At 38.3% G+C, this 16,659-nt stretch overlaps 1 protein-coding gene across 5 annotated transcripts in view; it reads left to right on the top strand.

Annotated features, from left to right (window-relative positions):
• Positions 1-295: 295 nt before the first annotated feature.
• The window catches only part of SACM1L (SAC1 suppressor of actin mutations 1-like (yeast)), a 34,595-nt gene continuing 18,231 nt past the window's right edge, over positions 296-16,659 (top strand). For 2 of the 5 annotated variants that reach the window (XM_006759641.2, XM_015561288.1), the window contains exons 1-6: positions 298-316; positions 7,475-7,572; positions 10,228-10,302; positions 12,181-12,308; positions 13,827-13,976; positions 16,401-16,460. In XM_006759641.2, the coding sequence (XP_006759704.1) occupies positions 12,285-12,308; positions 13,827-13,976; positions 16,401-16,460 (234 nt within the window). In that variant the 5' untranslated portion in view covers positions 298-316; positions 7,475-7,572; positions 10,228-10,302; positions 12,181-12,284. Of the gene's footprint in view, positions 317-7,474; positions 7,573-10,227; positions 10,303-12,180; positions 12,309-13,551; positions 13,671-13,826; positions 13,977-16,400; positions 16,461-16,659 lie in introns of those variants that run through there. The other 3 variants (XM_015561285.1, XM_015561286.1, XM_015561287.1) reach the window with 3 other exon arrangements.

Below are 16,659 nucleotides of genomic sequence, written 5' to 3'. Positions count from 1 at the left end.
AATTCTCTTTGAAAACCGCAGCTGCACACGTCCCTCCAGATTTTCCTGGCCAAGTTTCCTTATTCTCTCCCAGTTCCCCTTTGAGGTGGTGATCACCTTGTGGGTGAATGAGTCCAGCTGTGTCTTTGACCCAGGGTGCAGTCGGGCCGGTGTCACGTGTGCTCTGCTGGCTAATTAGGTTATTGCCGTCCATCTGATCCTTACTAAAGGACTTCATATGATCCCGCGCCAGGTCTCAAGTGTGTTTAAGCAACTCGGAGCCTAGGCTTGTTGCAGCTCAGAGTTCGGTGTCGGAATGCAGCTTAATTTTCCTGTGGTAAAGATTGAATGGGATGGGGAACCTGAGCTGCCAAGGAGGCAGGAACTGCACCGGTCTAGACCTTTAAAAAAAAGCAGGGGGGAAAAAAAGGTTCTGCGTCCATAAGCGAAAGGAAATTGGGCCCTACAGTGATGAGACCGATGCTTTTGTATTGATTGTGTGTGGGAAGTGGAAACTATAAATGTGGGCGAAAAGTAAATGTGGGGTTAGTGAAAGGCAGTCTCTAATTTGTCAGTCCTTGTTTCCCTGACAAAACGTTTTGAGTGTTTCTGTAAATGTAAAGATACAGCCTTTTTGCAACTTTGTTTTTCTTTAAGGAGTTTGTGAGTTGAAATCTCCCCTCTTGCTCCTTTTTGGCCCTTCCTGCTGTGGGCACGCTGGGCAAGGTTTTTAAATGTGGCCTGATCTAAGGAGTGTTCTTTCTTAGATGCATTTGGAGGTGGAAGGAATTTCCACCCTATATTAGAGTTAGTAGGACACAAGAGCTGTTTTTAAAAATGTGTCTTGAGATTTTTAAAAAATATGTTTTTATTGATTTTAGGGAGAGGGAGAGAGAGAAACATGTGCCCTGATAAGGAATGGAACCAGCCCTTTGGTGCATGGGACGGCACCCTACAACTGAGCCACACCAGCCAGCGCTTTGAGTGTGTTTTAAGAAAGATGCATACAAGAGATAGTTTGATAATATTTTATTATAAAAGTATTGTTACTGGGTTTATTTAAATATTGAGGTGCTTGGAATTCTAAATAATAATTTGTTCTGTATCATGCCATACACTTTCTGGAGTCCATCTCTGTCCTGCTATGAAGTTCACCTTTCTAAGTGCTCTGGTTTCATCCTCTACTCCCTTGCTTACAACCTCCATTTCCGTTTTATGGATCTTTAGGATTAAGTCCCCATTTCTAAGCCATCTGTACTTTTAGCCTCGTCACAATCTGTGCTCTAACTTTATTTTACAAAACTGCCCAGTGCCTTCTCCCCCCACACTCCCACTAGACTTGGCAATTTTTTTTTAAAGCTTCAAGCTTGGGCTTATTTTTATCCTTCTACCCAGAATGCCTTCTTCTTCTCTCCCCTCTTTATCTACTGAGCATATCTGTGATAGAGTTGAGAGATATCAGACTTTTTTTAGTCAGAACAGACTTAGATTCAAATCCTGACCTTGTTACTTGCTTTGTGTCCTGGCCATGTCACTTCTCTTTCTAAAATGGGTTTTCATCCACAAAATGAGAACATTACTATTTCATGGGATTATTTTAAGGATGAAATTCCCAGTGTACTTAACAGATGCTCACTTTCTCTGAGAAGCCTTTTTTCCACGTCATTCCCTTCACTGGGCTGCCAGACCAGTCTACTGTCACAAGGATGAGACACTAAAAACGTCTATATGGTTTGCACATTCTGTCTCAGGATTGACTAACAGTATATTTACCGTCTCATGGACAAGAAGACTGAGAGTTACAGTGATCATTGTGTGCAACACTCACTTTGCCACCTGGAAATGATGAAATCACTATAAATACTTTTTTCTCCAATAAGGTTGCAAATATGTGGAACCTCTTAGCCTTGATTTCTCTCTCCTCCTCCTCAGTACCTAGCATAAACCCTTGGGTAGAGCAGACCCTCCGTGAATCACCTGAGGAAAGGAACTTTCCAGTGTAGAACACCTGCCAGCACTGCAAAAATTGCACAGTCTGGAGTAATTTGGATTGTAGCCTTTGAAGTAGCAGCAACTTAAGTCATTTCATGTATATTAATGTATTTCCAAAGGCTCTGAGGTCATCATGGCTAAAGACAGGGAAATAGTTGCCCTTGCCCCGCAGTCAGGTCACAGCCCAGCCATGGCAGAACTGGTCTTGGAACAGCAGGCCCAGCGTCTAGTGATCTTTCCATTACACTGCATTATTCAGGTGACCTTTTTTCCCCTCTTATCAGATTGCTCTTGTCTTAGTCCGCAGGCATGTCTGGTATAGAAATGAGTCACTTATAATTGAAAATAGCTATGTCCATATGGATTTTTTAATATAGGAAACAGAGTATTGATTTGTTCAGAATTTAAAATTCATACTTTTTAAACATCCAGGCAGTTCTTAATATTTTATGACTCCTTTTTCCTTTTAAGTGATTTGTGTATTCATGGATAACGTCAGTGATAAAAATTTGAAATTACAAAATAATTACAACAAATCCATTCTTGGAAACATTCAAAGCATTTTTAAAGAAATTATTTTAAAAGGTCAACTGAAGTTGGTATAAGGCAAGAAATCCTTTAGAAAGTGAATCAGGCAGGCTGACCTCTGAAGAAACATTGTTTCCTCCCTTAGGAAGTTGCCTTTCTTCTTAAAAGATTGTCATAGCTGTGAGGTCTGTCAGGGCAGATACATGCAACCCTGAGAACAGATGTAAACTAAGCTACACTGTGACATATGTGGTCTTTCTAGTACAATGAACATTCAGGTTATTCACACATCTATCTGCAAGGAAGGATGGAGGGAAGCTAAAATTATGCTCATAAATGTAGGCACAAATGATCTGAAGTTTGTTTCCAAGGCCTTGATTGGGTGGAGGTTCAGGCTAGAGAGTCTAGGTTAGTGTTAGGCTGCCTTAGATCACTTGCTGGGCTTTTTTAAAGTGTGTATTCCAAAGCTCCACGTTTAGGCCTGCTGAGGCCTGGCAACCTGCAAGTTCAGCCAGCTGTCCTGGTAGTTCTTATGCACTCTAACAGATATGGTAGGGCTGGCTGAGCTGATAGAAGAGCATTTTTTGGAGGGCCTGGAGCTCTGGAAGATTTTGCTGTGGGTTAAAGCTTCATATTCGGTAGCATTTAGATCTGGTTTTTGGAGAGAATAGGTTTGAGGATGGACAGAATAGGAAGTAAATAGGATCTCAAGGATTTGAGGAAGATGGAATGAAAATGAATTGGCTTCCTAGAAATATCAGCTTGGACTTGGGAATTGGGTTGGGCTTCTGGGTGGTCTGGGATGAACCTGGGCTATAGGAGAGGTGTCCAAGGAGTCACTCAACGAGGGAGATACTGCTGGGACCCAAAGGGAGGAGGGATGAGGATGGGTGGGAGCACCTTCTGGGTATGGGTGTAGTAAGCTCACAGGAATGATTTGAGGAACCACCATCACACTGCTTTCAAAATAGCAGCTGCATCATTTTATATTCCCAACAACAGTGCACAAGGATTCCGATTTCTCCACAGCCTCAACATGTGTTATTCTATTGTGTTTTGCTTTTGATAATAGTCATTCTAATGGGTGTGAGGTCAGCAAATAGTAATATTTTTGAAGTAGGTTAATTTTACTCATTGTGGTTTGACAGGATTTTGAAGAGGTCAGTTATTTCCTGAAATGTGTAAATGTTACATGGGGGAAAAGTATGTTTGCAGATACTAGAAAATCATATTGCCAGCACTGAAAGTAAAAATGATATCTGATGTTTATATTATAATTAAATATATTGCTTGTCTTAAAATTTAACAAGGGTAATTTCTTAAAAGCACTCTGAGAAGCTATCGAATCCTGGCCTATCCAGTTTAGCTCAGTGGATAGAGTGTTGGCCTGCGAACCGAAAGGTCCCAGGTTCTATTCCGGTCAAGGGCACATTCCTGGGTGGCAGCCAGTCAATGATTCGCTCTCATCATTGATGTTTCTTTCTCTCCCTCTTCCTTCTTCTCTGAAATCAATAAAAATACATTAAAAAAAAAAGCTATTGAATCCCAGGTGACTGTAAGGTTAAGTGTATTTATATTAAATATAAAGAATTGCCCTTGTTGAATTTTTTATTTTCTAATTTTATTTTTAATAGTTCTTTATTGTTGAAAGTATTACATATGCCCCCCCCCATTAACCCCTTCCAGCCCGCCTTGAATTTAATTTTTTCTTTTTTTGTCCCATATTTGGGCAGTAATCCATAAAAGGAAAAGTCAACCCAAATGAAAGTTGACAATAGGAATTGTTATTTCAGTATTATGTTATTTTTAGCTATCTCCCAAAATACTTGTCATTTTAACAGAAACTAGAACTCTGGGTTGATATTGAATTCCTGTCATGAAGGAAACAAGGTAGATTTCTTGTTCAGTTAGAGGTTAAAATACCCATTGGATTCTGATAAACTTCACCAGAGGTTTGTATAGGACCAGAGTTCTTTTCAGTATACAGTATCACTTAGAACTTGAGATTTTTTTTTTTTTTTATCAACAGCATAGTTAAGGAGCAAATCATATTCTTGGAAGGGTTCCCCTTGTCTTAACTTCTAAAATCTATTTCATAAAATAAGCAATGTGAGATAGTTTTATAGAAATGAGAGACACCACAGCAATTGAGGACCTTTCTTTTTGCATTAGGGAGAGGATTTGCTCCTAGATTTTTGGTTATGATTGAGTCTTTTGTCTTGGTTTCCATGTATTTATTACATCAAAAACTCAGTATGGCCTGTTGACTAGTTAATTTTGAAAAACTGCTGGCAAACTTGGCTTCTGTGACACACTGTCGACTTTCTAAGCAGAGAAAACAAACCGCTCGCTCTTTCTCCTCTTTATTAGTTACATTATAACATCAAATCCAGTTAAAATTTGACCTGTCAAGATCTTTTCTTGCTAGGAGAAAGGAAAACAATTTTTAAAATTGTGTTTATTCTGTCTGTCATTGAGCCAAAGAAGACATCAGTTAAAGGCCACATATAAAAACCAACTTTGCCCTGGCCAGTGTGGTTTGGTTGGTTGGAGCTTTGTCCCATACACCAAGAGATCTCAGGTTTGATTCCTGGTCAGGGCACATACCTAGGTTGTGGGTTTGGTCCCCAGTTGGGGCACTTAGGAGAAGCAAATGATCGAGGTTTCTCTCTCACTTCATTTCCCTCTCAGATCTATTTTCCCTCTTCCTTTCTCTCCCTCTGTCTCTCTCCCCACCCTTTGTCTCTGTCGAATCAATAGACATATCTTCTGGTGAGGTTTAAAAGAAAAGAAAAAAACAAACAACTTAATGTAGGTGTTTGTTATAGTCTAAGAAAATTGACTGGAACGTCTGCTATCATTTTGTGTGAAAAATACCAAGGGGAATGAATAAGCTTAGAGTCCTTGTCAACAGAGGCTTGGTAGCCTGTTTGGTGAAGATTAAAGACAAAAATAGTAAAAACATACTTACCAGCAAATATGAAACCACCGGTGTTTACTTAAGTCTTTCTGACTCAGTAAGTGCTGGACAGTTAAAGTTAGTTTCCGCTAGCCTTTGAAAGGAAACCTGGGAAGCATAAAACTTAGAGAATAAAATCTGTTGTACTTCAGATCATTGTTAAGGCCAATTAATGAGGGGTGGGAAGTGGAAGGAGGGAAAGAAGAGGAAGACAGCGAAGGGACTATGAGTTGGGATGACACCTGCTATTATGACTAGTGGAATTCTGAGTCATTACTTGTCATTACTCTCCTTAGCTGGCAGCCACCGTTCTTACCAAATTCTTAAGCTGTTTTCAATAACATTATCAGAATAGCCTGCTGGCAGCACCAGCACTTAGATTCCTGCCATATCTCCCAGAGAGATGACATCCGGCAGAAGTTAGAGCCCTTGGACCAGAACTCTCTGCCTTGATCCACAGTTACTCTTAATTTTATTTTAATCTCATGTGGTTTAAAAGTAAACAGTACACAAAGCTTATAATGAAAGAGACCACCCTACGGTGCTTCTCACTCCCAGTCCCCTCTGCCCCGGAGACACCCACTTTCAACTCTCCAACATGTCTGTACTGCTGTTTCCTGGTTTTTTCATTTTTCGTCTTCTGATGACTTCCTGCTTTAGAAGATGAGAATTAGGCTTTTATACCACATTCTTTTCCTCTCCTCTCCTCAGTGTAGTTATATTAAGATACTCAGTGGTCATATTGTTATGGTTACTATGTAGATGTGGTTCAAGTGAAGTCAGGAGTATAGTATAATTAATTACATAGTCTTATAAAAATGTGTTGTTTTTTTCTGGAATTGAAAAAGTGACCGTTTTCTTTTAACTTTTATTAACTTTCAGTGTCGTTCTCACTAATTAATCTTCAGTTTCAGCAGTAAAACTCCTTTCAAACATATCAGGAAACTCAATTCATTTTATTCTCTGAGGCTCACTCTGGGAGCCTCTGCCCCTGCTTTAATCTGGACGGGCTGTCTGTCCAGCCACAGAGCTCTCCTGGAACCTCTCTGCACCATCATTTCTTTCACGTCTCCTGTGTGGAATTCCAAGTCTAACTCTCGATTTACTCTATTTTTGTGAAACTAATCTTTCCTTCTTTCTAAGAGTGAAAGAGGTGTCTTTTAAGATATGGCACACCTGGAAATGTTTCTATTCTGTTGTCACACTTGTTTGATCGTGTGGCTATATATAGAATTCTCACTTAGAAATTATTATCCTTCAGAATTTTGAAGACCTTGCTGTTGAATAGTCCAGTAGTGTGGCTGTTGAATATTTCAGTGCTTTTTTTTCTTATTCCCCCACTTATCCCTTCTTTTTGATCACAGTTGTGCCAGGAGCTTTTACACGTTGTTTCATTTAACCCCCAAGATTTAGCACCCCCCACACCCAGAATCTCCCACATACCTTTATTTTCTTACCAGAATTTACCACTGCCTGAAGTCACTGGATTACCTCCTAGTATGTTGGTTGTCTTTCCTATTAAAATGTAAGCTCTGTGATCCAGGACTTTGTACACTAATACCTAGAACAGGGCCTGGCATGGGGTAGACACTTGTAACTTGGCCAGCATTACATAGCCAGTAATAGCAAAGTCAGAATGGTATCAGAACTGAAGAATGGACAGGATGAATAACTTGCTCAAGGCCACACAGTACAGATAGTCTGGTACTATAGATTGGGCTATTAACTACTATGTTACCTTCTGAACTGTGTTGAAGATATGGTAAATTAGAATTTATTATGATTTTCTTGTGTGAGTCAAATTGGTGGTTTTATAGCAAATTAAATCTTGTCAGCATTAAATATACCAGTGAAAAGAGTGGCACTGAACACATAAGGACTGCATAACAACTTCATCAATCCAGAAACTGGGACAATGATATAAAATTTAAACCTGGCTGAAATTGTTATAGTAAGTAGTTCTTTAGGAGTCTGTTTCATTTGGTTTTGTTATTTATGGCTTTAAATTTCTCCTAGGCATATCACAACTGAAAAATTTTATGTGGAAGCTTGTGATGATGGAGTGGATGATGTGCTTATCATCGACCGGGTGTCCACAGAGGTTACCCTCTCAGGTATTTTACAGCCAGGTTTACAAGTGTCAGAAAGATGTTATATCTAAGCTGCAGTCATTAAACTAATCAGAGGTGTGCCAGTGTGTGGATCTCTGAGTATCTTACAAAGTTTTAATTCTTGCTACCTCATTTGATTTCTATGCATTAATTTTATGCTTTCTCCTTTTTTCGAAAAGGAGAAATGATTTTGAAAATTTTGCAATCTGTAAGGCTTTAAAAAGATCATTATTTCTTTATTTGTTCCTTTATCAATACTCTCTACAGCAGGGGTCCTCAAACTTTTTAAACAGGGGGCCAGTTCACTGTCCCTCAGACCATTGGAGGGCCGGATTCTAGTTTAAAAAAAAACAACTATGAACAAATTCCTCTGCACACTGCACATATCTTATTTTGAAGTAAAAAAACAAAACGGGAACAAATACAATATTTGTATTTGCATGTGGCCCACGGTCGTAGTTTGAGGACCCCTGCTTTACAGGATTGGTTTTGTTGATGTCCAAGTTCCTTCTAGCTGTAAGATTTAAGGTATTTTGAGTGTGAGGAGGTTGTTTTAGCATTAAGTATGTGGAATGTTAATACCAGCTTTTGTTTTTAAAATATTCATGACTGTGAGGGTAATTTAATGAATGAAAAATAATATAAACATTAGTGACTACAACTTCTGTTTTAGGCAAATAATGTTTGTAAGCATTATCTATCTTATCCTTCTGTCCAGTTATATTTTGGCTTTGCTTATTGGGTTTATCTCTCCCCCTGTCCCTCATAAGCCTCCCTCCCCCCCCAGTTGTGTAGAACACTGATTTCTGACTAAATTAATGTGAAATAATTTTGGTGACAAATTAATGTACCATTATCACATTTAGAATTTCATTTGTTTAAAAAATTCATCTCTAGACCGAATTCTATATTTTTTCTTGAGTACAGCATTTGAGTGACCATGGAATAGGCATTGAGGACATAGTAAATATCCTTTCAACACATAAGGTGAAATATGAAAACACTGCATAGGATAGTAAAGTGCAAGAAAGGCATGACTATACATTTCCATTTCCTTGGTTATGTGGTTAGTCTGGTAAGGACCATAAATATAGTTTTCATTAGATCAAATTGAATTAGATCTCTGTTTCAGTTTGATTTGACATTTCTTGGTGGATGCTCTCTCAATATAGCTGATTGGTTTTAACCAATGTCAGTATCCTTCTCCTGAAGTTTAATTACACTACTTCTCTATCCCCTATTGATATAACCTATTGATAAAAACTATTTAGTATGAATGTATTTTCAATTGTTTTTGACTTTTCAGTGATATTTAATTTGTGGGTAGAGATTGCAGACCCATTTGAGTGGGTCATGAATAGTTTTTTTTAATAGTGGGTAAAGATAATACCACACACTCGTCAGTAAATACATGAAGAGATACTTTGACCTAAAGCCAGTGATGATGAGGGGTGACTTGCTCAGTTTCTCTGTCAGTTGGAAATGCAGACCATTGCCATGAAAAGAAGGATTTACTTTCTTCCATGAAAAACTAACCTATTAAAATTATCATATTTTTATTGCTATTCCACTCCAGTTAATATAACTTATAGCTCTATTTAAGTTCATCAGATGACCTCAATATACTCAGAATTTTCTTTGTGCTTTTCATCACACTCATATTCCTATATTTCATGTTGTTAATTGTGCGATAACATTGCTGAGTAAATTGAATTACTAGATAAAGCAAGTGAATTTTAGACCTTATTGAGAATTACTTTCTTCAGAATAATAGGACTGCCTTTAGAAAAAGAACTTGGATTTACAACAGTGTTTCAGTGATAATTAAACTGTGACCGAAAGAAAAGATTTCTAGTCACATAAGTTTGGAAAACCATGAATTACACAGTGGGACAGTTTTGTTTTACCTTAGGCCTTCTCAGAGCTTTTATTCTCCTGTGCATTCTCACTCTTCCTGGGAGAGGGACTAGGGATGATGTGGGCAAAGTAAAGTAAGCTTATTTATTGGGGCATTATTCCCTAAACTGGAGTTCTACAAAATATGTTTTGTAAACATGTTGGCTAAAAGTTTAACAGTTGTGAAAAACCCTATAGTCTAAGATTAATAGATTAATTTATTAATAAGGGCATTGATAAAGTCACAGTTCATGGCGATGCCTCCCTACTGTACAAATTACTATTAGACACGAGGAGGAGGCTTTTCCTTCTATCTCCCTTGAACCTTCACCTGCACTTCCCACATTGTTAGGCATAGCTAGGCAAGTCTTCGTTGCATTCCATTAGTTGCATGTTGAGATTAAAATCATGTCTCAACACTCCTCCCACTTACTTTCTAATTATCTTAAACGGATAAAGACCTTCTGGCAAGAGGTTGAATAAATTTAGTTGAAAATTGACATTAGAAATAACCCACAATTTACCTGGTAGGAGTGCTGAAGCATGTTACATTTGACACCATATTCGGGACAGGCAGAGATCTTTGTAAATGTGGACATCCTTATTTTAAATTCTGCCCAAATGGAGGACTAATGAAAGAGTATTGCTTTGTAACAACAAATCATGTATTTTACTTAATAGAAGTAATTGTTGAAATCAAACTAAATTTCCCATTCTTTTGGTGAATGTGTTGTGTGATTTTTTTTTTCTTCTCTTTTAAAGTCAAGAAAGATATTCCTCCTTCAGCTGTCACAAGACCAATATTTGGTATCCTGGGCACAATCCATCTGGTGGCAGGTAAGGAAGAAATCAGAAATAAGCTAAGATGGACAAATAAGGTAATTAAATTGACACTTGGAGTATAAGATGAAGGAGCACTTCATGTCATGCTTTAGGCAATAATCTGTAGATTTAAATATTTATCATTAATTTCTAAAAATAATATACCCCAAATGGTTAAATTTATCAGCCTGAGGTTTTATTAAAAACGAATTTTTCATAAATTCTAAGAGGGTTTAAGTAAATAATTTAATGCATTGATGGATCAGAGTATTCTACTTTCAACTCTGGACTGAGTTGAATATGACATAGTGCATGTTAGAGAATGTTACCTGATTCTGAGCAGTTAGAAAGTGGTTTTGTTAGTCTAAATTTCATTTCATTGAACTTTTAAAAAATTCATGCTGTGTCAGGTACTGTGCTAAGTTATAAAAGATGTATGTCCTGCCCTAGACGGTTTGGCTCAGTGGATGGGCCATCGGCCTGCGGACTGACGGGTCCTAGGTTCAATTCCGGTCAAGGGCACATGCCTGGGTTGCAGGCTCAATCCCCAGTAGGGGGCGTGCAGGAGGCAGCCGCTCAATGATTCTCTCTCTTTATTGCTGTTTCTCCCTCTCCCTTCCTCTGAAATCAGTAAAGTTAATTTTTAAAAAAGAAGAAAATATGCAATACTTAAAAAAAAAAGATGTACGTCCCTTTTGGTCTCACTTTACAGTCTAGTGAAAGGCATGTTAGTAGTAAATTACTGCAGTACAGTGTGACAGCATCTAGGAGAGAGATGTACATAGGAAAACTGCCAGGGAGGGCACTTGTGGGTAGAGCCTTGAACAAAGCTTAAGAATTAATTAGTGGGAAAGGCTTACCCTATTTTATTTGTGGGGGGAGGTGGTGGCCAGGATCAGGGTTGGTGCATTGTGCGTGGTGCTGTGCTGGCTCCTTGATGCCTGACTGCTCACCTTTGTACTGATGCTCCAGACTTACGATGGGCTTCCATCCCAAGAAACACATCATACATGGTTGAAAATATCCAAAGTCAGAAATGCATGTAATGTACCCAACTTACCGAACTTCATAGCTTAGCCTGGCCTACCTTAAAGGTGCTCAGAGCACTCACATTAGCCTACAGCTGGGCAGCATCTCTGATACATGAACACACCAGTTTACCCTTATGATCGTGTGCCTGACTGGGAGCTGTAGCCCTCAGCCACTGCCCAGCATCATGAGAGGGTCTCCTACTGCATTTTGCTAGCCTGGAAAAGATCCACATTCAAAAATTGAAGTGTGGTTGCTACTAAATGCATATCGCTTAGCACCATCGTAAAGGAGAAAAATCCTAAGTCAAACTATCATAAATTGGGAACCATCTGTAACATTGCATTAACCAGTTATACTACTGCCCCAGCACTTTTCTGTAACATTATAGAATGACAGACATGAAGGACATAGGAGTGGTGTAGATGGGACCTTGTCCTACAGAGGCCAGATCTCATAACTATGTTGACTTAGGCTACACACTGGGAAGTGTATTAGCAGAAGCCTATCTGCCTTGGGGTTAACAGAAGAGAGAGAGAGAGAGAGAGAGAGAGAGAGAGAGAGAGAGAGAGAGAGAGAGAGAGTCTTCTGTCTCTACCACAGCTTCAGCTACGAAAAGCTTTTGCGTTTATCTTTTTGAGGAAAATAATTTGAACTTTCAATAGGAATTTTTCTAAATAATATTCTGGTCTTACTATTTATAAATTATAAGGTTGCTTTAAAAAAGTATGTGCCTTTTCTCTGTATAGCACAATACAGTCTCATTCACTAGCCTTTGGAGTTTAAAACAAAGACCACTTACTACTTTTGGCATTAGAGCTGCCTTTTTATATTTATCTGAGCCTGGCTTTGCTTTTTTTGCAGGAAATTATCTAATTGTCATTACCAAAAGGATAAAAATAGGTGAATTTTTCAATCATGTAATCTGGAAAGCAACAGATTTTGATATTCTTTCTTATAAGAAGACCATGTTGCACTTAACTGATATTCAGGTAAGAAATGGAAGCACTTACTAATTGCAAAACCCAAAGTAGTACCATGGGGTGGAGAGGGAGGTGGAATACAAAGAATGTTTGCTGGATTTTTTAAGCCTATTTAACCATAAGGCAAGGTCACTTTACATACTTTTAAACCTAGCCATAAAATGTATTTAAAAAATTCTTCATATATTTAATTTCTCTTGGTTTGTATTTTAAACTCAGTTCTTAAATTGTGAAATTTCATATGGAGAGAAAAGGACAAACAGAAAATGCATGTTCTCAACACCCAATTTTAACTTCATATTTTTTTTTGTAAAAAAAATAAAATGTTAGATACCTTTGAAGTTGCACTCATCCTATTACATTCCATCTTTCCCCATAAAATTTTTTTCTTCATTTTTTCCACATGTGACTATAAATATGTGTGTATATGTGTTCAAACAGTCCTCTTTTTGCACGATTCCTGTATGCATGGATTTCAGTTAGCATGGTTAGTTAATATCAGTCTTCCAACAACATGGTTTATATTTCAGTTATCCTGGTATACTAACTAAAGATTATCCCACTAAAGATGAAAGTGCAGACAAAAAGTGACAACTCTAGGAGTGAAATTCAAATTCAACATAAATGGGGTGTAGAAGAAATAGCTGACTGTGCGAATGCTGTTATTGTTGCTGTTCAAGAGACTCTAAATACACAGCGTGAGGTCTCAGTGAAGGTGAACTTACTAATATTAACGAAGTGCTTATGTCTCATAATTACCAAACATCAACATTTATTTTTTTAAATCTCTATTTATTGATTGTTTTGAGAGAGAGAGAGAGACATCCATTTGCTGTTCCACTTATTTATGCATTCATTGATTCTTGTTTGTGTCCTGGCCAGGGAAACAGTTATTTTTTAAAACAAAGATTAAAATAAATGTCAATCTTGGTATTTATTGGGAAAGCCAACTAAAATTATTACCAGAAAATAAAGATAGATATTACTTTTACAGGATTTTTCTTTTTAATATAAAAAGAAAAACAATTCTACCCCAACCAGTAAAGTTTCTTAAGAACGGGATGTTATTCTCTTGTCATTTACTAGGTTACTGGGCCCTTTGTGAATTTATATTTTTCATTTGGTAAATGAGGATAATACTAATCTAGCAGGGTTGTTTTTGAAGGTTGAAAATCTATGTAAAGTATCTGGGACACAGTAGGTCATAAGCTAAGTTGGTGATGTTTCATTAAAATAACTCTTCTGCCTATAGAGTAAAAATTGTGGAGGACATCAGAGGGAAGGAGTTCTGCCTCATCAATGTAGTCATACGTTACACTAGTTATTGAGTATCATCTGGAGTCAGGAACTGTCCTAGGTCCTGGGGAAATGGTGAGCATCCCTCCCCCTCCCCCAACCCAGTCCTTGTGCCAGTGATATTTAATAGGGTCAGACTAACAGGTTTTTATTTTCATTCTTTCTTCATGTTGACAGATTCCTTTTAAGTCTGAGATAGACTGATTTTTTTTTTATCTCCTTTGTTTACAGTTACAAGATAATAAAACCTTCCTAGCAATGATAAACCATGTATTGAGTGTGGATGGGTTTTACTTTTCAACTACATATGATTTGACCCATACTTTGCAGCGACTATCCAACACTAGTCCAGAGTTTCAAGAAATGAGTCTTTTGGAAAGGGTAAGCTTAATTGACAGGTATTTTTACTTATTTGGGGTTCTTTTTTTAAGGGGCATATCTGTTTCTTCCATAAAAATATATATTGCTTTTTCTAAATCCTGGCTGTATTAGGATTATGTATGGGGCTTTGAAAACTTACCATGTTTCAGATATACGTCAATTCCCAATTTAGGACCCCAGTCTGTATGTTACACAGACAGGACTGAGAGCCGTGACGTAGGTAGTCATAAATGTAGTATAAATACACACATTGGTAATCCCCTAGCTCTAGGTGTTCTACAGCCTTAACAGATATTAATAACATAATTATGCTTATCAAATAGATGTTCTAACAGGCAGTGAGTGTTCTTTCTGCAGTGGAGTTACAGTTTTTGCAGCTGAAAAAGTAACAACTTACTTAAGAACTTGCTTTTTTTGTTTAAGATGGGTTTTTTTGTGTTATTATATTTTAAAGATGAACAAACTAAGCCTCAAATTATCTCATCTTAAAAGTGCTGCTGTAGGAACCTGGATGATTGCTGTCTTGATTTTTTTATTAACAAACCTTAGTTGTGTTTAGGTGGCAGAGAGAATTTAAAAGGTTGCTGTCAATTATGTATTAGATTGAACCATAAGAAATTGCCAGTAATTGACCGGTTTTGACCAATAAAAATGATAATTTCATTTAGTTCAACCTAAATCAATGTTTTAGTTGATTGGCATTATTAAGATTTCATACTCTAATCTAGTACAATTTATGTAGGTTTGGCTATAAATTCAGATGTAAGCTAAGCAATCAAGAAATTTGGCTTTTAACTACAAAGAAACTTGCTTTTTAAAGCAGTTGCTACATTCTGAATCTGCATTTGTCAAATGTCTCTCAGATGCCTGTTGTGGACCAGGCGCTGTATTAGCCACTTAGGGACACAGAATGAACTGACAAGGCCCTGCATTGTGGGAGCCTTCAGTCTCCTGGGGAAGCGAAGTCCAGGCAATCACAAAACAAGGGGCACTTGCTGCCATGGCAACTTGTGCCAAGTGTAGTGGGGTCCTGAGGAAGGTGGGTCTCATTCTGTCTGCTGGAGTCAGGGACGGCTTTACAAAGATAACTTTTGAGCTGAGATTGAATGATGAATAGACCTTAGTGGTCAGGTGACAATGGGAGAGGGGGTTCTGGGCAGAGATGGTGACAGTATTAGGCTAAACTGAAAAAGAAGCTGTCACATCTGGGGATGCGGAAGGAATATTTTGTCAGCTAATCAAGAGAGTCATTCAGGTTAACATAGGGAATCACAAAAGTGATAAAGGCACCACCTATGCTGTAAATGTTTAGCTTCACGTGAAATTTTACATTGACTGGTCAGTTTTTTTATGTAGGACCATAGGCTTTTCTTTGTTTTTGGTTCCTTGGTTCCTAATTGTCTTCTCTGGATAAATTACATCCATAACACCTCCCAGTTTGAATCTCTAAAGATTCTGACACAGAGCAATCTGTCTGCAGAATCCTATAGGTTTTCGCTGTGCCACTCCCACTTCTAATTCAGCAGCAGCTTTGTTTCAGCAATTTGCCTTTTATCAAGTTAAATTCCAAACCATTCAGCTTTATAGAAACAGCAGCTTATTTTTAAATCACATTTCATTGATTTATAAAATATTTCGTTAAACTGTGTAATGATGAATAACAAGTACAACTGGCCCAGACCAAAGTGGAACACACACCTGAATCTCGGGAAGTGTGCCATCCACCTGGTTATAACTAAGCACAAGAGCCACTCCCTGCAACTCTCAGCTGGTGGTCGTGGGCGGGGTGGGAGTGGCGTGTCAGTTGGTGTGTTTTCTAAAGAGAATGGAGAGAATTGATTAATCTACTGAGTTGTTGAAGGAGCTTCTTAGGTATTTACAATTTGAACATCAGAATGGCCAGAGATGAGATCAGAGAGTTAAGTAGGGGCTGCCAGATCCCAGGTCTAGTGAGGCCATGCGAAACTTTGGCTCTTTAGATGACAGAGAGCCAGTGAAGACTTCCCAGCAGACAGGAGACCTGACCTACCTGTCCTGTTAGAGAATTGCTGGCAGCGTGTGGAGGGACCAGTGGGAGGGGCAAGGCCAAGACTTGACTTCATTAGTTAGGCTGGAGTCCGGTGCTGCTGAGGTGGTGGGAGTAGGGATGTAGAAGAGAGGGCAGATTTGGAAGAAGACTGGACTAAATTGACGACATATATGAGCAAGAAAGATCCTGAGAGGACTCCCAGGTGTCTGGGCCAGCAGCACTGGCTTGAGGCAGTGAGGCAGGAAACCCAGAAGAGGAGGGCCCGATTTGAGGGGAAGGGTTTTGTTTGGAGCCTGTCAAAGCCACCGGGTGGAACATTGGTTGTCATATTTTTCTTTCTGTAGAAACTCACCTTGCCAAGAGATGTTTTATTAATTGTAAAACTTCTCTCTCAGGCAGATCAGCGGTTTGTATGGAATTGTCACCTTCTGAGAGAACTTTCTGCGCAGCCAGAGGTAATGTACACTAAATAAAACCTGCTTCTTTGTTACAGTCCAAGTTTTAGTTGTATACATAGTATAAATGGCTCCCTAATCACCAAAGATTTGGGTAAATAATTCTAATTTAACTCTGTTTATGACTGTTAAACTTGGGTCAGGTCTGCCATCTCAGATTGTATCTCCTGTAGGAGCCTTAAGTAAAAGTACAGTTTTT

This window comes from Myotis davidii, unplaced genomic scaffold (genome assembly GCF_000327345.1).
Source record: "Myotis davidii unplaced genomic scaffold, ASM32734v1 scaffold395, whole genome shotgun sequence".
In the NCBI taxonomy this organism is placed as follows: Eukaryota; Metazoa; Chordata; class Mammalia; order Chiroptera; family Vespertilionidae; genus Myotis; species Myotis davidii.
Note: the sequence above shows the minus strand (reverse complement) of the source record. Positions and strands in the feature narration are given on the sequence as shown.